Source organism: Megalobrama amblycephala, linkage group LG10 (assembly GCF_018812025.1).
Source record: "Megalobrama amblycephala isolate DHTTF-2021 linkage group LG10, ASM1881202v1, whole genome shotgun sequence".
Lineage (NCBI taxonomy): Eukaryota > Metazoa > Chordata > Actinopteri > Cypriniformes > Xenocyprididae > Megalobrama > Megalobrama amblycephala.
In genome coordinates, this window is record NC_063053.1 from 26,655,934 (window position 1) to 26,680,557 (window position 24,624).

The 24,624-nt window shown below is 34.8% G+C and overlaps 1 protein-coding gene across 1 annotated transcript in view; it reads right to left on the bottom strand.

Moving 5' to 3' along the window:
- LOC125277223 (protocadherin-15-like) overlaps positions 1-24,624 on the bottom strand; it is a 274,335-nt gene that overhangs the window by 144,139 nt on the left and 105,572 nt on the right. The window contains 7 exon segments of the mRNA XM_048205573.1: positions 1,284-1,396; positions 3,582-3,690; positions 10,861-11,031; positions 13,870-13,980; positions 14,143-14,262; positions 19,498-19,653; positions 22,709-22,869. Of these exon segments, the coding sequence (XP_048061530.1) occupies positions 1,284-1,396; positions 3,582-3,690; positions 10,861-11,031; positions 13,870-13,980; positions 14,143-14,262; positions 19,498-19,653; positions 22,709-22,869 (941 nt within the window).

Sequence of the window (24,624 nt, forward strand, 5' to 3'; positions counted from 1 at the left end):
TAAGCTCGAAGCGAACTGAGAATAGCATATCTTTCTTTGTTATTATGAAACGACAAAATCATAACAGCAAACACAGTCATGCATGGTTTCACAGAGGAAACATTTAAATTACCCCTGCTGTTACACTGTTGTTCCACCCAAATCTATGACAGAGCAGAATAATTTCACACTAGCGCTCACTTCCTCGTTTCTATTTCTCTCTTTTGCTCTCTCTCTCTTTGAATTCAATTAGAAGATACAGCACGTTTAATGTAATTAAATATACAAAGCTATATTCCAAAAGCAAGTGAGCTGCCTCGCTGTCTACCACCTACAAAGGCTGCATCCTAAACTGAATCTCAAGTAAGTGATTTGGGATGCTCTAGATAGGCAGAAACTCTGTGCGGCATTCAGATAACGTTCATCACATGAAGCTCATGGGACTAGCTAATTAATTCCAAGATAATTTTAAAGAATTTGCTAAGATAATGATGTGATACTCTAAGACACATAAAAATATATACCGTAGCACATGGTTAAAAATATCACTTTTTAATTAGATGGAACTATACTACCATTCAATTTAATTGAAGCACACGCACACACACACACACACACACACACACACACACACACACACACACACACTTCACTTGCACACAGAGATCGGTGATCAGAATTTATATGTGACAATACTGACTTCTTTTTTCAGAATTGTGAGATATAAAGTTGCAAATGGGAGTTATAAAGTCAGAATTGTGAGTTTTTATCTCTTAGAAGTCTTTTATCTTCTTCTTTTATCTTTTATTAATATTTTTTGGTATTGAATGAAGTACAATGATAGAGTATTTCACTTTCTATGTGAGGTGTCACAGTACCTGCTTTCTCCACACAAATATATATGTGAAGCGGCTTTATCTGGCAATACTCTTAGAACAATTATACAGCGTACCTTTTATAACTGCTTCTGCATCATGAAAGTGCCTATGATGCTTTAAAATTCTGCCTGCGTACTGTAGGTTTTTGAAATGAACAATAGTGATGGTGTGTATACATATAGAAGTGTGTTCAATTGCTGATATTGCTGTAATATAAAGAGAAGATTGCCAGAAAGATACTGCAAACAATAATACCTGGTGTTATTCTGGTTGTAAAACATTCGTCCAGTAATATTGTAAAAACGATGATATTCTTATTGACGCTCAAATATAAGAGCCTCTTGGAAACAGTGAGCAGGGCGTTCAATGAACCCCTCTTATCTTCACAGTCATCTACAGCAGATAACCTAATGATGATATAATGACCTTAATGACGAGAGTGAAGCGCTGGTAAAGCTCTCTGTCCACAGGCTTCAGCAGGCGCAGCTCAGCTGTGCTTCTGTTGAGTGAGAAGAATTCTGGATATGCAGAAGGTTGACCTGAAACGCAGTACAGAGAGAGACACAAAACTTGTGCTATTATCTGACTCATGCTGTTATTGATTCTTTTTTTTTTATCTACTACTAAGCTATTGGGTACATAAAAATATAAAATTTTATATGTCCCATCCCAATTTCTTTAGTCTGGAGTCTTTAAAGATACAGCAACAACAGCAGATGTTAAATTCTAAAGGGGAAAACATGTAACATTTAAACGCTTTAAACTGAGTTTCTATTTCAAATGTATGGAAACATTAGAATGCAGTTGTGTATATATAAGCCATTCTATAATTTAGAGTACATTTCACATCAGCGAAAAAGTGTAAAACAATATGCTTTCTCAATCAAACAACTATTGGTTTCAGTTTATATTAGGGGTGTGACAAGATCTCGTGGCACGAGATCTCGCGAGACTAATATGTGACGAGATTTCTCGTCGAGGCGAAAAGTGATGTTGTTGCCATGGCAGAGTTTTAGGATGATTAGGAAAGAATATGCCACCGCTACGTTTACATTACGCCTCCACTTTTGTTTTGCTTTGTATTTAAATAAAAAACATTTAATTCAATTGGATAACGGTTGCCACCGCTCCATATTTACAGAGTTAAGCGCGATCTTGAAAGTGAAAGTAAACGCGAGCGCTCATTTTGAAAGCGGCTCCCTGATGAATACAGATATCTCTCAATATGAAAGCTATTTTAGGCTGGGCAGTGTAGTTGTAACCATCTCTTAGCTCTGTATCAAAGAAAAATTTGGTCTCATTTGCACTTTGGTTGCACTTATTGTAAAGTGTTACCATAAAAAATGAATAACAGTTTTCTCTTAATCTTATTAAGCACAAACAGTAAGGTTTCATTTGTTAACATTAGTTAATGCACTGTGAACTATCATGAACTAACAATGAATGACTATTAACTAACATAAACAAAGATTAATAAATACTGTTGCACATATATTGCTCATTGTTAGTTGATGTTGGTTAATACATTAATGTTAATAAATGAGACCTTATTGTAAAGTGTTACCATTTTTATTTATACTGTTTTTATGATCAGTTTGGGAAAAGGAGTTCAGTTAGGAGGTCAAAAGTTGTAGAAGCTCATAAATCATGTAGAGTAAGGTCTGAAGAGACTGAAATCATACAGAAGAGAAGTCAGTCAGTTGAGTTAATGGCAAAACCTTTTACAGTGCTTGAGTATTGTTGTCTTTTACTGCATATGATAATTCATACTAAGAAAGTAGAACTGAAATGACATTCATTACGAGATGATTGGTTAAAACATTTTAAAGACAAATGCAGAATATTTTTTCTAGTCATGTATTTCGCCATTGAGGATTTCTTAAAAATGGTGTGTAAAAATCTTGTCTCGTCTCGTCTCGTGAACTCAATCTCGAGTCTCGTTTCGTCTCGTGAGATACCTGTCTCGTCACACCCCTAGTTTATATACATATTTTATAAGAATTTATCTGCTAGCTGCCAAGCTTTATCCCTGGTGTGCCAACTATGTTATGGACAAAATACATAAACTGATTAAGTGCTACACTTTAAGTGACTTACATATTTGTTTTTAGTCTACTCTGCCATATGTACAGAGATTATTTTATTTTTTGCAGATGTCTGTGTAATTTCTCAGCAAGGTCACTAAGGACCAGTGTTGGGGGTCATGCATTACAAGTAATCTGAGTAGTAATCAGATTACTTTTTTAGTAACTAGTAAAGTAACATATTCATTTTAAATTTACAACAACATCTGAATTGCTTTTTCAAACAATTAACGCAAGTTACTTTATTTTCCCATTTATTGACTAACATCTCTCTTGTCCCCATGTTTAGAGAAATTGTAAGTAAGTGCAGAGATGTTTTGTGTAAACATGATGGTTATTGTAGTTCTATACTAAATGTAAACATGCATTTACCATTCTCGCTTGCAAAAAAAAAAAACTATTCGGAATTCCTCAAAATGAATAAAATCAGTGAAATGCAAAATCAGAATACTATGCAAACCTCCAATAATTAAATTTATCTCCAATAATACATTATCTTCATGGATAAAGTATGATATCTCTGAAGAAACTTGTTAGAAAAACTATAATTATCATCAATGGACATGCAATGTACCCTAAATTATAGAATAAGCAATGCGTCTATTTTTCAGCACTTGCAAATCTGCATTGAAGTACCTACCAACTAGTATGAAGTACAGGATTCCGGGTCTGTCTGAGGGCGGCTGGATGTTTCTGTCCTGGTCTATGGCTCGAATGGGAGGGGTCACATTCAGAGGGTTCAGTTTGCTCTAAAAAAAGGAGACAGGAATAGTTGACTAAGAAATCAAAATTGGCTAAATTAGTTCAATATGTAATGTCATTATCTTTTTATATTTAGTTTCACAAGTTTCTCATCAAATTCTTCAAAGACCAAACAATCTGTTATCCACATTACTTTTATATCCCGGTTACAATAAGGTCCTATTAGTTAATGTTAGTTAACATTAAGTAACAATGAGAAATACATTTGTTACACTATTCAATTTGTTGTTAACATTATTTAAAAACTTGTAAGTTCAATAATTAACAATCATTAAGATTAATAAATTCTTTAGAAGATTGTTTTATATAGTTAATTCTATGTGAACTATCTAATGCTAATACATGTAATCCTATTGTAAAGTGTAACCTGTATCTCTATACTTTTTGTGTATGTCAACAAATTGTCTCATTTGTATACTTTTATTTCGCAAAAAATTGTAGGGGGAACATCTGAAACAAAGCTGGCACATAAATAAAACAATTTGAGATCTCCATTAAGTCTTGAGCTATCAAAAGAGCATCCACTGAGGAAAATAAAGTTTTCTTCTGGGCTAAAAGCAAAACTCTTGGGACACTCACTTATTAATCTGTGAGTGTGCATTTCATGCAGACAAATATGGCCTCTAACTGATATGATAATAAGAAGCATCTCCCTTGGGATGGAAGCTTCATTAAAATGGCAGTGTAAATACAAGCACTCAATGTTAAATACGTGAGTGCGGTAAATCAGAATTCTTGCCCACCTGAGACATTTAAAACTACCCATAATCCCCCCTCCAGCAGGCATTAGGCCGATTAATCTGTGCCTGGAGACAGGAAAAAGACTTTCGAACCATATCCCAGCTCTAATTGTGAAATATGTGACCTCATTAATTACCTCTATTCCTGCCAAAGGAAATGAGAAAGAAACTGTTCAGAATGGAACTCTAGCTTAAAGCTTACTGCATACTGCGCAGTATATACACTGACTACTGCCCAGGAATGATTTAAAAATAGTATCTGAAACAGAACGCACTATGCATTAATACAAAATATGTTCGCAATAACTTATTAATACACTACTCTTAAAATTCCAGAATAAAGTATAGGATAGTATAATTGTTAAGTATTTAACAATTATATTGCCCAGAAAGGTACTACAGACATATTTAAAACAGTTCATGTGACTCGTTATGAAGCGACAAGAATACATTTTGTGCACCAAAAAAAAAAAAAACAATATCTAGTGATGGGCGATTTCAAAACAATGTTTCATGAAGCTTCGAAGCTTTATGAATCTTTTGTTTCGAATCAGTGGTTTGGAGCGTGTATCAACTGCCAAAGTCACGTGATTTCAGTAAACGAGGCTTCGTTACTTCATAAACGTTTCAAAATTTCAATGGTTCACGTGACTTTGGCAGTTTGATATACAAGCTCCGAACCACTGATTCGAAACAAAAGATTCGTAAAGCTTTGAAGCTTCATGAAACAGTGTTTTGAAATCACCCATCACTAGATATTGTTGAATAAAGTCATTATTTTGTTTTTTTGGTTCACAAAACGTATTCTCGTCGCTTTATAACATTAAGGTTAAACCACTTGAACTGTTTTAAATATGTCTTTAGTAGCTTTCTGGGCATCTGAAAGTGTTAATTATCTTGCTGTCAATGGAAGCCTCACTGAACCATCAGATTTTATGAAAAATATCTTAATTTGTGTTCCAAAGATGAACGAAGGCCTTACAGGTGTGGAACGACATGAGGGTGAGTAATTAAAGACAGAATTTTAATTTTTGGGTGAACTAACCCTTTAAACTGTTTTCAACATTGACAATGATAAGAAATGTTTCTTGAGAACCAAATCAGCATATTAGAATGATTTCTAGAGTTTTCTAGAGTTTTTTAAGAGATTGTCTCTGTAAAAATGCAAGAACTACAGTAAGCAAAATGCAAAAAGAGAAAGTTAAACTGCTTGAAATGAAGCAAATCTGCAGCACATTGGCAGCCGTTGGGAATGCAGCTTCTGCAGTGGAAAACATTTTTAGCATAATTTACGGAAGTCCCCCCTTAGCAAAGATCAGCGGTTTCTGTATGTGCTGGACTCTCTTTTTCCCCCATGTGGTTTGGTTCCAGAATGACCCATCTCCTCAGAGGTCTGCCCACTCCATCTCACCTCAACTGGGGTCTGATTTCATCAAACCTTCACGTCTTGGCTTTGATGGGTGATGAACCCTGTGCTTTTACTGAGGGTATCATCCTGCTTTGTCTCTATTCCCTGTCCCTGATCTCATTCAATCTGTACCAGCTAACTTTCATCATCCACCTCTTTTTCTCATCTAAATCCCTTGTTTCTTACCCTTCCTGTCTCTGCTGTATGAGTCTCATCTTTAGCCAAGCACAGGTCAATAGAGCAACGTATGTGATGGGAAATATGAAAGGACTGACATTTAACTGGTGAAGGGTCAAGAAAACACCAACAACACTATGACACAAATACTGAGCAGGTCCATACAATGTCCAGTGAGACATCAAAATGTCCTGCAAGTGTACATGAACAAGTGATTATTACAAGAAGATAAGCAAATGTTCATGATTGGAGTATTCCCACACAGCAAGAGACTCCAAGGCGGATCCGCATTCAAGTCGCCAAACCCGCGTGACTGTCACATTCGTTTTGGCGCCGCCCAGAGGATCAGCTCCGCCTCCGGGCGGTCCACTGTCAATCAGCAGATCCTGAGTGGACCCATGTCGGATCCACGGACGCGCACGCACCTTTACTGTAACAGTTGTATCAATTTGCGGGTCCCAAACGGACCCGCCGCGGAAGTAAGGTTTTTATCAAAGATGTGGAGCGGATGCAGCGCGGAGCCATGGCGGGTCCGCGATCCGCTTTCGTTGACGATCCGTCACTGCGCGCAGGTGGATGCCGATACGTGTCCGTTTTGCGGATACATTCCGGAAGCCGCGATACCTTTTGCTGTGTGGGTTGACCCCTCAAAACTCTTCAAAAATTGCTATATTCTGCATTCAAACATGCTAATATAACAACTGCTAATCTGTATCATTTTTATACCATTTCTGTGTGCAATATACATATAGAGGTCAGCTATGAAATTAATACTGTTATTCAACAAGGACTTAACACAATTAAATTAATCAAAAGTGACATTTATAAAGATTCAAATGATTTCTATTTCAAATAAATGATGTTCTTGATAATCTTTCTATTTATTCAAGTAAAAAAAATGGTAAGGTTTCCACAAAAATTAGACAGCACAACTGTTTTTAACACTAATAATAATCAGAAATGTTTCTTGAGCACCAAATCAGCATATTAGAATGATTTCTGAAGGATCATGTGACACTGAAGATTGTCAGTAAGCATTGCCATAACATTTTAAAATATATGTAAATAGAAAAACTACACGCCTATAGACTGAACATATAATACACATGTGCATGACTTCACAGTTTTCACAAATTCACATTTTTGTAGTTTACACAGAGACGATAATGGTATCATTTTCAAAAAAGTGCACTTTGAAACCTGCATTTTCAGGTCCCCAAAACGTTGTTGTTGTGTAAATGGACGGCCAAAACACACAAAAACTTTTCAGTTTTTATTTGAAATCTTTCTCTAGAAATCTTTCAAAAACATTAAAAAATCTTGCCGACCCCAAACTTTTGAATGTTACTGTACATCAGACAGTCAGTGAGCGGTGCATCTCCTTGCTGTGTGAGGCTGAATTATTAATATGCATACAGTGCATAGTTCATTTCTTTCTAGTTCAAGGCACAATCACATGCACCCTGCTCTCAAGCACTCAAGTCTTTCTCTAAGAGAGCATAGCATCTATCCAGGCTGCCCACTGTATAGCCTCAGGTCACCAAGTCCTGCTGATTTGGTAACAGATGAAGTGTTTCAGTCAAGTTAAGACATCTGGTAGATCATTTCAGATCCAATCAGACTAGATCAGTGGTTCCCAAACTTGGGTACGCATACCCCTGGGGGTACGTGACGTGACAGAGGGGGAACGTGAACAAAATGCTGTGTTTTGTTGTTCATTTAATTCTTTCCCAGCTTTAAATAACATTAAAACCGAGCATGTATTTCATGACACAATGCCGTAAATACATGACATCCAATCAAAATACCGCATCTTTTGCGGTCAAACTGACTAAATCCATTTCTATATAAGCAGTGTGCATATGGGTGCTTATAGGTTAGAGTCTGCTGCCTTGGCAGATCGCAGAATTTTGTTATAAGAACGTTCTCTAAATATTCGGTGTTGGTTCTGGGAACATTAAAACGTCCAGTTTTCTTGGCGTTACAGGAACGTTTTTATAAGGTATAATGTTCCTCAAACGTTCTTTCAACTTAATTTTGATTTAAAATTCAACATTGTAGGAACGTTGATTTGTAATTCCAAGAACATAAAATGTCCAGTTTCCTTAATGTTAGTAGAATGTTATTTGAAGGATTGTATAATGTTCCTGAAACACTTTTTCAATCATTCAAAGAAAGAGAAATAAAAACACAAACTTTCTTCATCCACAGCCTTAGATTAACTGAAGATAAAAGACATTAAATCTCTGAAGATCTTTTTAAACAACAAACAGCATTACCAGCTTCACTTATTACTAACCAGACTGACTTTATTTCTGTCACACGTCTACAGAAGCTCTTACTGAGAATTAACAGAAGTTTAGATGTTTCGTTTGAGGTCACCATCATGGAGATTGGTGGTTGCTTTAGTTGAGCTTTTGACCACTAACTACTGTTGAGTTGCTTCTTTATCAGCAATCGCAGATGTTTTCAAATCAATATTCCTACAATGTTGAATTGTAAATCAAAACTAAGTTGAAAGAACGTTTGAGGAACATTACACCTTATAAAAACATTCCTGTAATGTCAAGAAAACATACCTTTTGTGAGTTCTTGTTTTTAATGTTGATAAAATTACACGAGCAAGAATGCAAATCCAAATATCCACATGTTTGCGTGTATAACATAGATTTTATAGAACAGTTCAACAAACGTTCAACAACGGATAATATTAAGTGATGTTCTTAACAGTATTGTCAGTATTTACTCTATTTTGAAATGTTTGAATGAATCGTTCGTGAAAGTTATTGATTCAATGATTCATTCATAAATATAGCCACTTGCTTCGTTACTGAATGAACGAATGACTCGGTGACTCACGCATTAAGACTTACCGCCACCTACTGGCAGTTTTAGAATGTAAAATAATCACTTTTTTACTTTTTTATCATCATTGCTGTAACGGGTTGCTTGCATAGGAACACACAACGAAGAAGATACTTTACAAACAAGTCTTTACTTAGAACTCCAACGGGAGAATATACAGGAACAGGTATACGCGCAACACAACACTTAGCACATACAAGACCGGACACTGTGGTGAGGATGGTGAGTGCTTATAGGGAGTGCTGATGAGAGGTGATGACTTGCAGGTGCTGGTGATTGGAGATTGTGTGCAGGTGAGGAACGGGAGGGATGCTGGGAAATGTAGTGCCGGTGCTGGTGACTGATTTGGTGACTGTGACAATTGCATGTTTCGCTATTGAACATTTTTTTTTATTTAAAACATTAAAGTATTTATAAAGATAATAAATGCACTGGAAAGTCAATTTAGGCGGCAAATGTTGTCCCTTAATGGAAAAGGTGTAGTCTAAGTGGAAGAGAGGTGGTACGCAGAAGGATGGTAAATGCCTCAGGGGGTACTCCACTCTAAAAAGTTTGGGAACCACTGGACTAGATCAACCTGCCATCTTGGTCAATCTTTAAAATACTTTTATATGTAGCAAGATATAACCAAAACCTTTTGGATTCAATAAAAGAGAATACTTTTGTGCACCAAAAAAAACAAAATAAAGACTTTTCAACAATATCTCATGATGGCCGAACACTGTTTCACAAAGCTTCTGAGCTTTACAAATTGAATCAGTGTTTTGAAATCTGTCATCAAGAGATGTTGTTGAAAGGTATTCTCGTCACTTTATAATATTAAGGTAGAACCACTGAACTCTCATGAACTGTTTTAAATATGTTTTTAGTACCTTTATGGATTGTGAGATTTTCAATGGCATTGCTGTCTATAGAGGCCTCACTGAGCCATCAGATTTAATCAAAACATCTTAATTTTTGTTCCGAAGATGAATGAAGGTCTTACGGGTGTAGAACGACATGAGGGTGAGTAATAAATGACATTATTTTCAATTTTGGGTGAACTAACCCTTTAATCACAGATGAAGTGGCTGTATTGGCCTTTGGATGGTTAAAACGAATTACCTTTTGACCCTTTAAATTTTTTAAAATACTTTCATATGTAGCAAAATATAGTTAAAACCTTTTGGATTCAATAAAAGAGATCTAATTGTACTACCTTACATACTTTGGATCTCAAATCTTTGTTTTTTTTATTATTATTAAGGCCTTTGGAGAAAAAAAAATTACCTGTTACATCATTGACCCATCTATAGAAAGCTAGAAATGTCTACTTTTAAACAAACCAATTCAAATGGAAAATAAATATGCTTAGATTATGTAATCTGTATGAAACATGCATATAGGCATGTCCACTACTATGGAGATGACGAGTTGCATCGTTGACAATCTCTGCAGCTGATAGTGGCTTGGCAGCTGCCAATGATGATACTCCAAAGGCTGCTTGACAATATAAACCAACCCACATGTCTGTACGATGTTCTGATGCAGAGATATAGATCTTGCAAAATGGTTGCTAGGGTACTCTGTTTGGTTGCTAGGGAGTGACTTGGCAGCTACCAATGATGATACTCCAAAGGCTGCTTGCCAGTATGAATGATATAAACCAACCCCCATGTCTCTATGAATTAATAAATATGCTTAGATTATGTAATCTGTATGAAACATGCATATAGGCATGTCCACTACTATGGAGATGACGAGTTGCATCGTTGACAATCTCTGCAGCTGACTAGGCTATGTATTATATATAGGCAATTAAAGGCTCATTATTTTGATTTATGGCTTATTAATATAAACGTGCAATTAGTCGACTAATGTTTTAAATGAACAACTACTAGTCGACTAGAAAAATCTTTAGTCGAGGGCAGCCCTAGAAGGGAGTATTCAACATTTGAAGACCTCTGAGGTTTTCTGCGAGTTCTTACCGGGTCAGTGAGCTCAGGAATAGCCACACGGTATGTGATGGGGTTACAGTCATGTGTGTTGTTGACCAGAACACAAGGAAGGAACATGGGACCTAGATCATCTCCATCCGAAACGTCCAGAGTTAGAGTAGTGGTTGCTGTGCGACGACTTCCAGGAAACGGAGCCCGGTCCTAGAAAGAAAAAAAGTTGGCATGTTACTATAGATACAGACCTTTAGCTACAACATCCACAGATCTGCATACAGAGAGACAACATCAAGGATAATGAGAACATAAGAATGAGGTGAAAGAACTTTTTTTTTTTTTTTTTTATATTTCAACTCTTCTCATCTAAACAATAGTTTAACTAAACTCATTTTTTAAAATAAATATTCCAACTACAAGTAAAACTTTATTTTTTAAACCAAAAGCTCAATCATTAATCATATATCAATATATCATACTTTGAACAACCAACTTTTTATAAACTTGACTTTTTTTTTTTTTTTTTTTTTTTTTTCATACAGTAAAAGCACTGAATCCAGATCAACAGGTAAAGGAATCACAAAAAAAAGTACATGTAACAAAATGTAATTCATCAATCTATAATTATTGATTGAATTCCAATAACTAGGGTCTAAATAAAAATGATTTAGAATCAAAGTTAATTCTGCCCTTCTGTATCTTTCCTCTAACAAGATTTTAGAGAGAGAGAGAGAAAAAAAGAAATAACTCAGTAACAAACCCATCCCCTCATTTTCCACATCCTGAAATGATTCCATTTTCTTCAAGGAGAGCTGTTGCAGCCCTGATGTAAGTCATTTATTTGAGCCATTTGGCTCTATGAAAACATGCTCACGGCCGCTGGGGTCTGGACACCTCACAGGGATGCTGTTCTAGATGGGGTTTGAGCTAGTTCTGTATGCAGCTCATGTGAGGGTGAAGGGATGCATTTGGAAGTGAATCAGGATGCTGGTTATTCAGTGACAGATATAGGGAGGTGCCTGGAATTTTAAAAAGTGCATTGTGCAAACTGGCAACCTAAAAGGCCCAACACCGCTTGACCAAAAAGTCAAGGTTATTTTTTTATCTAATGGAAAGATTACAGAGTAAGTACTCATTTACAGACATCTTTATCCAATGTGACTTACAGCTCATGGCTCACTCCTTACAGGGATCGAATCAGTAACCTTTCGATTACTAGCATGACTTTATGCACATTTTTAGGATTGGTTTGACTTTAAAGCAATATTGTGAGTTACAACAAACTGAGCTATATGAACATAGGAACAACATCAAAAACTGTGTTTATAGTTTATAGTATAGTAAGTAAGTCTATCGGGCATGGTTAAAAAAAAATGTAAAAAAAAAACCCTCACATTTTTGTTAAAGCATTTATATATTACTTTTGTTATTGAGCTTTAAGTTGTACTTTTGGCAGTGATTCTAGGTGTAGTTCTAGGCATGCAAACTTGTGGTTGTGAGTATTGTGCATAACACATAAATTCAAACTCATAAATCCTCAAAAGCACACTCAAAAACTCTCAAATGCCAACTCACAAATGCAAAAACGTAGATTTGCAAGTGTAATTCTCTCAAACTCTCAAACACAAACTCAAAAACTCTCAAACATAAACTTAAAAGTACAAATTCAAACTCACGAATGCAAACTCAAACACTCGTGTAAACTCACAAATACAAAAGCATAGCCTCACCAATGCAAACTTAAAAACTCTCAAATGTAAGCTCAAACACTCTCAAACGCAAACACAAATCTAATTCAATAAACTCTCAAACACAAACTCTACAACTCTCAAATGCACACTCACAAATGCAATATCACTACACTGAAGTCACTAGTGCTCTTAAACGTGAACTCTCAAACAACTATACCAAAAGTAAAGTAACCAAAATATGTATGTAAATAAAATAATAAAAAAAAAAAAAAGAAAGAAAACAAATCTTGAAAAACAGATTTCACCTGTAGACCTTCAGTAACATATCGTCACTGTTTGGTGGATTTTTTTTTCTTTTTTTCTTTTTTTCCATAAATCATTACTATTGGTCAACTCTGTCTGTGGATTTTGCAAATATTTAACATATAAAAAGTATTAGAAAGAGCTTGTGACTAAACCTCCCCAAACTGTCAGTAAAACCTCATAACTCCATCCCGCCTTTATCATGAATGAAGTGCTGCACAGAGTTTGGACCATCTCTGCTTGTTTGCAATGCAATGGTAAACAAAGAACTGGTTCTTTGAATAAGTACAGCATTTTCCTTACTCAAGAAATACTATATATGTAAAGGGAAATGTTTTACGTATTAGGAGAAGAGTGTCTTAGTCTAGCATTTTCCATTGATTCATAGCCAATACTGTCTTAAATAGCCTGTGTATAGCACTTAGTCTTTAATAACATGAGATTTTGGCCAAATGACAGAAAACTCTGAGTGCGCACATAGCTACAGTAAACTTTATAACCTGTAAGTTGATGAAAACGGCCTCAGATGCGGCCGTTCTAATGACGGACACCTTGTAACTCCATTGAGCTTAATTTTGGTAAAATGTTAATAATATAATGACAAATGCAAGTGTCTGACCATATATAAAGCCACAATATCAACTTTGACAATGCAGTGTTTAATTATTTAAAAAATACAGTAAAATACTGTTTATTCCATTTACTAAAAAGTAGCGTACAAGGTTTCCACCCGACAGCAACATTGTGTTACATATAGGGTTATTAAGAGATTGTATCCCACTAGCCTCATGATAACATGTAAAATGTTTAAGCTTTGTGGCTGCACTATGAGCTTTTTGGCTACCTTCCCCAAAATATTTCAGCAGTCTTTTATATGTCCATTATTGTAAACATAATTTTAAATGTTATTATCTCTAGTATTCAACATCATGTCAATACAGCTTAAGTTGTATTTACCATGAAACACTCCTCTTAAATGCATTAAGAGTACAAAAACACTGTAAAAACATTATATGACAGTGAAGGATATTTTATGTGTTAATAATCTTACATTGGCCTGGACTATAATTAGATAGCGAGTTCTCTCCTCATAGTTCAGCCGCTCTGCCAAAACAATGTTACCAGACAGAGTCCCAGCAACCCGCACGGTCCTGTTTGACAACTGAAATAGAGAGAGACAATGAGAGATTGCAGTATTTTAAATAAAACATTACAGTTTGAAAGTTCAATATGCATGCATAAAGTTACTGCTTTAAATTAACCATTAATTACAATGAAGAACTTGAGTGTAACTGCAGAAGGTCTGTTTGATCTGATGAAGTACCGGGTCATTTGGGTTGTACTGAATGGCGTATTCAATCTGTCCGTTTGGTCCGTCATCAATATCCGTGGCTCCGTTGTTTCCTGAGAATCCGGTGAAGATGGTGGTACCGACAGGAGTGAGCTGGAGAGATATCATTAAAAACATATGAAACAAACATCAGACACTGGCTATATGCTTGTGTAACAACACAGCAACTCTGACAGGCCTCAGATGTGACCCATGTGACCTAGACTGTGTATGTGTGTGGGGGGTTCCTTTTGGTTCCCTTAGAAGACAGACTAGACAGAAACAGAAGAGGAAAAAAAAAAAAAATACTAAGAAAAAACAAGGAGGAAACAACATAAAGAGAAAGTCAAAACGGAAAGAGAGAGAGAGCACAACCTGCACACAAATACACACACTTCTGATATTAAAATAACAGGTTAGGGTCATTCTACAACTGCGGTAGCATTTCCATTTGTATTTTTCCTGAGTTAACTCATTGATAATACATTAAACCTACTGTGATATTAAATAATTTCCCTTCTTATTTCACAGAAGGTCTCATTAAATGATTTTAAAATATATATATTAATGATTTACCCATGCTGACATGCTCATCTGTCAGTGGTATTACACATAACTGAAGGTAACAGGAACCAATAACAGCAGAGGCAGTTAAAAAAAATAAAATGATTGTCAATATGGTGGAAGACATTACAAAGAGATAAATGGTAGCATTAATCTTCATATCGCTTATGACATTTTCAAAGAAATTCTAAAACCTTTTACAAATGAGTAATTCTTGCATTATCTTTTGATCACAAATGCTGGATTAATCACTTCTGCTTGTATTATTCTCATTTGCAATTTGCTTTGGAAAAGATTGTCTGCCAAACAAATAGAGAAAATGGGGAAAAGAACTCTCTACAACAGTATTATAAAGTGACATGCTCATTTTGTGACATTTTCATGCTCTTAGAGACTTACTAATAATAAGATATTTCAAACTACTACAGTTTTAAACCATATATGCTTTTTTTTTTTTTTTATAAAACCAAATTCAGCCATTGAATGTCTTTTCTATTGTGACCACAATATGTAATGTCCCTTGTAATTTGTCATGTGCTGGAGAACCTCATAAACACACCCGCTTAAAGTAATTGCATGTTACATTGAATAACTGAAGAGATGGATTGGATGAAGCAAAAACATTTTTTGACAAACAACCTGACGATCTGGAACTAATCTTATCTTGCTTGGAATTCTGAGGTCAATGTCAGTATCTCTGAGGACTAAAGATCTCACATGAAGCCTCTCTCTCCCACACATACAGTATCAGTCTACAGTACACTGCCTGTGGGGCTCCAAATCACCCAGAAACCCCATGAACCAAGTCACGGCCCTTGTGGATCAAAAGCAACTCACATGATCACATTCGCCTCCAAATGCAGACACTACCTAATACATTTCCCTTCCTACCCCGCACCCCTCTGACTTCTTCACTTCACTGTATTTATCCTCCCTCTCTTTCTAATTTTGCATGTACAAGAGGAGAGAGTCAGAAAGAAAAGAATGACAGCATATTTGACTTCAAGGAGAGGAGAAAGATTGACAAGCATAAAGAAGCCAAGCTTTTACACACCCGCAACACGTACACGCTCAAGGAAGTTATTCAAACGTATTCCAAATAAATGAAAGCCATTACATTTAAAAATAGTCCTCATATCTGTACTTCTAGAGAGGAGGGTCAAGCGTGTGTGCGTGTGAATAATTTTAAGTATAATTTTAAGCCAATGCCAAAAGGGGATGGTTTTAGATCTGAATAACTGATGGAGTACACCAACAGACTACGTAATGACTTTATATGTGTCGACTTAACTCTCTGTTCATTCAAGAGTGCAATTTTCTTGCCTGTGTTGATGTACGGTATTTCTTGTTGCTATATCTTTGATCAAATAAATTGCCTTGCAGTCAAAGTGCAGCAGGGAAACTAAATGCAACAAATCATAAAAATTGACCATCTTTCATTGGAGAATTAAAAGAACACTCTACTTTTTTTGAAAATAGGCTCATTTTCCACCTCCCCTAGAGTTAAACAGTTGAGTTTTACCGTTTTCAAATCCATTCAGCCAATATTTTTCCTATTTAAAACTTGACTCTTCTGTAGTTACATCGTGTACTTAGACGGAAAATGAAAAGTTGCGATTTTCTAGGCCGATATGGCTAGGAACTATACTCTCAATCCGGCGTAATAATCAAGGAACTTTGCTGCCGTACCATGGGTGAAGCAGACGCAATGATATTACGTACCGTCTGTGACCCCCTGTTTGCACAGGGAGCGTGCCTTGCAACCATGGAGACATTTGTGAGAGGCGCTGCCCCCAATATTTGCATATGCCAGCCCATGATCCCAACATTATGAAAGGCATTAGACAAGGGCAGCCAGTATTAACGTCTGGATCTGTGCACAGCTGAATCAACAGAGTAGGTAAGCAAGCAAGGACAATAGAGAAAAATGGCAGATGGAGCAATAATAACTGACATGATTCATGATAACATGATATTTTTAGTGATATTTGTAAATTGTCTTTCTAAATGTTTCGTTAGCATGTTGCTAATGTACTGTTAAATGTGGTTAAAGTTACCATCGTTTCTTACTGTATTCACGGAGACAAGAGCTGTCGCTATTTTCATTTTTAAACACTTGCAGTCTGTATAATGCATAAACACAACTTCATTCTTTATAAATCTCTCCAACTGTGTAGCATTAGCCGTTAGCCACGGAGCATAGCCTCAAACTCATTCAGAATCAATGTAAACATCAAAATAAACACTGTCCTTACGCGATTAGACATGCTGCATGACGAACACTTTGTAAAGATCCATTTTGAGGGTTATATTAGCTGTTTGAACTTTGTTTATGTTGTTTAAGGCAAGCGCGAGCTCTTGGGGCATGGAGCACCAGATTTAAAGGGCCACACACCATGAATCGGCGCATGTCTAATTATGCCCCAAAATAGGCAGTTAAAAAAATGAATTTAAAAAAATCTATGGGGTATTTTGAGCTGAAACTTCACAGACACATTCAGGGGACACCTTAGACTTATATTACAACTTTTTAAAATTTTTCTAGGGCACCTTTAAATAGGAAAAATATCAAAACTCTTTGGTCATTTTTTTTTGAGCAAGATGCTATTGGTCTCATCAGATTCAATGAAATATGCTAAGCTATGCTAAAAGTGGTACCGCCAGACCCGGAGATCGGCTGAATGGATTCGAAAACGGTAAAACTCAACTGTTTAACTCTAGGGGAGTAGGAAAATGAGCCTATTTTCAAAAAAAGTGGAGTGTTCCTTTAAACAACATTTTATTAAACTTTGATAATTGCCTTAATCTTTTAAACAACTGAGAAGATTGTGATCGAACTACATTTTATAAAAATCACTTGTCAAGTTTATAAATATATATTACATTAGCATATGAGAGTCAAATTGGACAACAGAGACTCATCTCAAGATCAATCATTTAATGCTTCATCTATAACCAAAATTATGAAAGCAAAGAACAGTCAAGAATAGAAAATTAATAAAAAAAAAAAATTAAAATCAGAAATGTCAGAATCAGAATGTGTATAGTTTGTGCATTAAAATGTCCATCAAAACCAACAAATGTTGAACAATGTGCACTAATCTGGTGATATTTTTCAGTTGGATTGGCATTTATTCTCTTTAGCATGTAGTGTGAAGTATTTCACTCAGTTCCCTGATCATTCTGATTCAATTTCAGTGAGTGAAGAATGAAATTATAATTACATGCATGTATTATGCACATTTTCGTCTCTAACAGACAGCATATTGAAGCCACTCATTTTCTCCCTCTTCTGGGAAAGCAATGACGCATTCAAAACAACCGGTAGTGTGGGTTTTCCAGGAAATACGTTTACTCCCTGGACCTATGCTTCTCGTAAATACTGTGCACGTTATTTTCTGACAGACATTGATGTTTAAATTTGAAAACAGAGGGATCATAAGATAATAATTATTTATTTCTTAGCCGGCAAGTTTTCAGTGAAATGATTGATGACCATGAGTGTGTTATGTCGATCATTGTATTATGAATGAAGTTTATTTCGGTGTTACTCAGAGACTGAAATGTTTGGTTTGTCAAAAAATGTTACATTCAGCTGTCACAAATTCATTGACTTGAAAATCAAGTTATATATATATATATATATATATATATATATTTTTTTTTACGAGGAAATGAGTGGTTTTCATTGTCTCTTATGACAAAAATATTTTATTTAAACCCATAAAAATGCAGATCCTGTTGTAAATAATAGTGAGAATCCCTTTTTAAGTTATTCCGTTATTACCACTTAGCAGATTTCTATATATACTTACCAGAAGTAATTACAGCTGGGAATGTATATACTATCATTCAAAAGTTTGGGGTCAGTAAGATTTTTTCTTTTAAAGAAATTATCACTTTTATTCAGCAAGGATGCATTAACTTAATTAAAAGTGACAGTAAAAATTATATATATTATATATATAAAGTTTACTGTCACATATATATATATATATATATATATATATATATATATATATATATATATATATATATATATATATATATATATATATATATATATATATATATATATATATATAGCACGTTTTATAATTACTCAAAAATCGAACATAGTTCACCCCTTACACACATTATCACATCCGTCAAAAACTCAAGATGGCTATCAGTTGGAATATTTGAACTAAAAACATCGACATAACACTCATGGTCATCAATAATTTCACTGAAAACTTGCCGGCTAAGAAATAAATAATTATTATCTTACGATCCCTCTGTTTTCAAATGTAAACATCAATGTATGTCCAAAAAAAAAAAAAAATATATATATATATATATATATATATATATATATATATATATATATATATATATATATATATATATATATATATATATATATATATATATATATATATATATATATATAAATTCCTTCTGGTTCATTTATCACATTGCATTGTCACATACAGTTGCAATGTGATATGTGATAAATGAACCAGAAGGAATTACATCTGGATATATATATATATATATATATATATATATATATATATATATATATCCAGTTGTAATTCCTTCTGGTTCATTTATCACATTGCATTGTCAGATACAGTACCCACCATAATGCGCTGTTGTATACTGCACATTTTGTCAAATGAGGCAGGCTGTCCAGGAATCCCATGAATATAGAACATTTGCATACTATGCACATTAAATAGAAACTGAATTGACAGAGAGACAGAGAGGAAATGAGGCAGTGCATAAGTTATCAGGCCTCACCTCATTAACTGATACATAGTAACGAGGCTGCTGGAAACGTGGCGTGTTGTCATTTCTGTCCCTCACAACTATCCGTACTTCATGCAGAATAACCGTTCCCACCAGTTCATTGGTGCACTGAATCTGAACCACGATGGTGGTGATGTAACTGGGCGGCTGGAAGAAAGAACATAAAGGGGTTTATAAAATATAGAGAAAACAACTATTGTAATTGGATGCATTAGCAAATCATGAGACAAGGCCCCTGTGAATGAGATTTGAGAGCTGAAAACATACATACGCATAAGGTAATAAATGGCAACACTACCCATTTGTGATATTTTCAAAAGCTATGACCAGTCATCAATAACATTTGGGTAACTGCCATTAGTAAAGTACTGTACGTAAACAATATAGCTAATCAGCAATCTCCAGCAATAAGATGCCTGTATGTGTGAATACACAAGATTACATAACTGAATGTAACAATGCAAACAGGATTAATGTCAAGCCTCCTCATTTTCTTTTGTATAAATAAGGTGTTTGGCTGCAAGTACTCAGAATAAAACAAGCAGTGGAGCTGTTGAGTGAAGTGGCTGAATCCCACAAAGCCTCCTGAAGAGGACGAGGAGGAGGAAGAGGAGGGAATATCCTGTAATCATCATCCAATAGTGGCATAAGAGGCCTGTCAGTACCGCAATGCTTTTCAGACGAGCACACAGACACATGTGTGGTGCTTTATAGAAGATTGGTGTAAGACAGACAGACAGTATAAGAGGGAGGAGATGAAGCACTTGAAGAAAAAGAAATGGGAGGAATTGCAATGATCATATAGTGGCTGTAGGAGGAAAATCTTTTGCTTTTTCAGTCTTTTTGATGGAAACATTGGCTGCTCTTGTACTCTAGAACAGTAGACTCTGACAGCACAGTCGAAAAAGCAAAAAACCTTATAAAAATATAAAAGTTATATCTTAATAAAGATAAAGCCACAGACAAAACTCAGACAAAAAAAAAAAGAACTTTCACTGTTGTTAGTTTCACTGAAACCATCCTTGTTCACATTACTTAAAAACTCATGTAACTACATGAACTTAATTTAATGTAGTTGTTTCTACTAAAAATGAGTATTGTCAGCTTTACTTAATACGTGTTTGTTTAGTCAACTTAACATTGCTGAGTGAAACGCACATATTAATGTTGACATAACTAACTGGGCAGTTGATCCGTAGTTCCCAGCATGCTTTGCAAGGGACTGCATTAGGAGAGTAAATTTAGGAATTAAAGTGATATTATATGTGTTTTTCAGTAAAGGGAAAGATGCTGTTAGTTTATGTTAGTATTTCATGTTCAGTTATATCAGACATTTACAGACATTTACATTTTTTCGAGCGAATCACATTCTGTGAATCTGCAATTACTGTATTGTGCTATCAAAACACTTTAACGTATGTGATTATTATCATTTTTTTCAGTTTAATTCTTTAAATATTTAATGTAATTAATGCAGTAACCGTTTTTCTTCATTCTTTAGCTGATGTTACATTGTGATCGTGCTATCATTTATTCAAGTGGCATTAAACCACTCAAAAGCGATAAGACAAAAAAGAACTTAAATCGTCTGCATTCAGTTCTCTTTCGCTTGAACAGACAAAAAGACACAAAATTATACCAAAATGCCCGCTTTATCGAGTATAATCATAAGCACAGTCGTAAATGAGTTAAATAAAGTCTTAATTGACCGTAAAGAGTTGTAAGGACATTGGATATGTGTCAGATTCACATCATGTCTTAAAGTGACAGCAGCCTTATAAACCTGCTGCTGCTGTGTCATTAATGTTAATCAAAGAACAAAAGACAAAGAAAATATCACTCAGTGCTCTTGATTGAATTATTTTTGTTGCTTTAGTAAGGATTAATCTATATTTAATTTATAATTTCTGCTGTGAAGTCTTTGACAACTTTCAGTTTCTTGATATTTCCTAATTGTTAGATCAAATATTTAAAATATACTATATTAATGTTGTTTCTACATTAATTTGGAGATTAAACATGAAATTATTACACTATAAAAATATATTAAAAACTGTAATGTTAGGTGCAATTAATCAGGATTAATTACAGAAAAAAAGTGTGATTAAGTAGTTATTTTTTAATTGATTGACAGCACTACTGTGAATACATAAAGTGCAGTCAAACATTATAACAACAACCTTAATAATTACCATCATCATCCTCATCCTCATCTAAAAGATGTTTAATATATAAAAGAAAAATGTTTAAATATATTTTAAATACTTTTACTTTAAAAGCACACTTGCATTAAGATTTTGGTAATGATAAATTATTTTAATTTTTATTATGGTAAATTATTTTTAAGCTTAAACCTCACAAAATGTTATGTTTAAAATAAAAAATAAATATTATTATTATGAAAAATAATAATCTAAAAATAATCTAAAACATAATATTAAAAAGAAAAATGTCTAAATATATTTTAAATACAACAAATGCACTTGAGAAGCAAACGTTTTTGACACAAAAGGTATTTTTAAGCATAAACATCACAACATTGTGTTATATATACAGTCAAACCAAAAATTATTCAGACATTTTTTATATTTTTGATATGTTTTTACTAGTGGGTGAAGGACACTATAGTTAATTAATGTAAGTGAGGATTGCAAAATAAAGTAAACTGTGACATATTATACTCAAAAATTCTTCATACAGTGGACTACCAGTACAACTGATACAAATTTGGAACCAAAAATTATTCAGACACTGAAACAGTTTAACTCTGAGATCTTGTCATATTTTATTTTTTTAAACTATAGTGAATAAACTGTATTAATGAATGAAATGTTCAAGGTGTCTGAATACATTTTGGTTTGACTGTGTTTGACTTTATTTAAGATAAAATCTCTGAAAATTCTTAATATCTCATGCAATTTTAAGTAAGTATTTTTATCTTGATTTAAGGATGTTAAAATATTTAACTAGAAAGACTAAAATACTGAGTAAGAAAATGTTGCAGTGCTGTGTGGCTGTCATGATCTTATTACTGTGACGTGTCGGTGTGCTGCAAATCTGGACGGGATTTATTGTAGCGCTTGTTTGTCTTAGAGACTTCAGGCAGACTTCCATATTATAAATGTGTGTGTGTGTGTGTCAGCCAAAGGACAACAGCAGCAATATGTTATTTTTGACAGAATGTGCGTGTTTGTTTACTCACGTCACGGTCCAGCACTCGTCCGGTGCTGTTGAGATACAGTCTCTGCAGTGTAGGGTCAAGGATAACCCAGTAATCATAGTTGTCCAGCAGCGTCAAGGAGATGGTTCTATCTGGATCCTGCGCACGACCGTTGATCTGCATGTTTTCCACTAGAACGGTACCTGACAGAAAGAGATTGGCAGGAAATGGTTTGGTTTCCAGGTGCATGATGGAATATTGACTGCCTCAAGTAATATCAAAGTACAACTAATAAATGTTTATAATAATAACGATTTCCTCATTAATAAATAAAAGTTGTAAATCCCCATTCTGTGCAGATTCATTAGTGTCCTCTTTTGGCTCATAAATATCTGTGTATGAGAGGCTGATTATGTAAGAATGCGAAGGTCATAATTTCAGCATGTGTTAATATATGGTTGGCTGAGTTTTCGCCTCTCCTCCAAGATAATTACACTTCATTTTATGCTTCAATGTGTTGCAAATTATTTCAACTCCTTTTGAATCCCTGCAGAAAAACACAAAATAATCGGTCCTCACAGAGCAAAAACCATTATCCAGCACTATTCAATTAGAGTTCTAAAAGGTCCAGGCTCTACTTTTCCTTCCAAACAAAGGTCCGAACAATCAGAACAACTATGTTTGTAAATTAAATGAATATCCCTGAAATCAGATAACATTCACATGAGAGCCAGCTGGTTTTGATATTTTGAAGGGGACTTAAATACAGCCTAGAAATGCCTATGATTCATTGTAAATGTTTAGGTTGGCAGCCACAACACTTTGCAAAAAGAAAGCAATAAGAAATTCTAAAAGTAGTCGATCTAGTCTCTCCAAGCATGTATCTGTACAGCATAAAAATACAAAACTGATTTCTTCTGTAAAACAAATGCTGCATTAGATTTGAAGGGGAAAAAAAGAGAAGTACAAAAAAAAAAAAATGCTGCATTAAACCTTAAACCTTTTCATTGTCATGTCATGTCATGTAAATACACCAAACATTAAGTAAACAAAAAATTTAATAGATGAAAATCGTCATTTATGGACTTCCAAGAATATTTATGAGTAGCTATACAAACAGTATGCAGAAGTTATTCTGAAATGAATCAAACTTACCAGGCAGGAATCAAAAGTGCCCCTTATTTTTACGTATTGCTGCCAGACATACATTGCCATAGCGCATTACTATGGGTTTGCATCTTGTTTTGCACTTGATTCACAACCACTATTCACTCATTTTTTGCTTATTGTTGTAATTATTCTGCTCACTGTAAAAATATATTACAAGAAGTTTGTGTTTGAAGTTGCACATTCATAACTGTGACCAAAGTGTCTATTAAAAAAAAGGCGAACCGCAGACCATGTAACACTGTGTCTACACCAGACGCGATGCGACAAAAGCAAATAGAACCCATTATAATCAGTGATGCTGTCTACACTGGATGCGATTTGACATATCCCCAACAGTAAACTGATGCTCCGGGATTTGGATTTGCAAAGGTCGCTTTGTCGCATCCAGTGTGGACAACTTCTAGTTGTTGCAGTGCGATGCAAAGCAACAATGGTCACATCCGGTGTAGACACTGTGTACTGTATGTGTAAGACTCTCTCAGTGATTGCCAGTGTGTCGATTCAATTAAAAATCCACATATTTGTTTTAAAATATTACATAATTGATGTGCGATGCCCGTCATAATACACCAACCAATCGTGATGTGGCACAACAAGCTCAAATTTCATTGGACAATGTGAAGTGGAGTGGTAATTTCCCTGTTAAATGCATTTCTGCCATGACAACTCTTGGAGAGTTTGGCATGTTAATGGGTATGACAATGTTGTATGTTTGGTCTTGGCGGAATTGATCTGCTACGCTGCTGCAAAGCAAGTATGGGACTTGCTACTGCTAAAACATACATAAC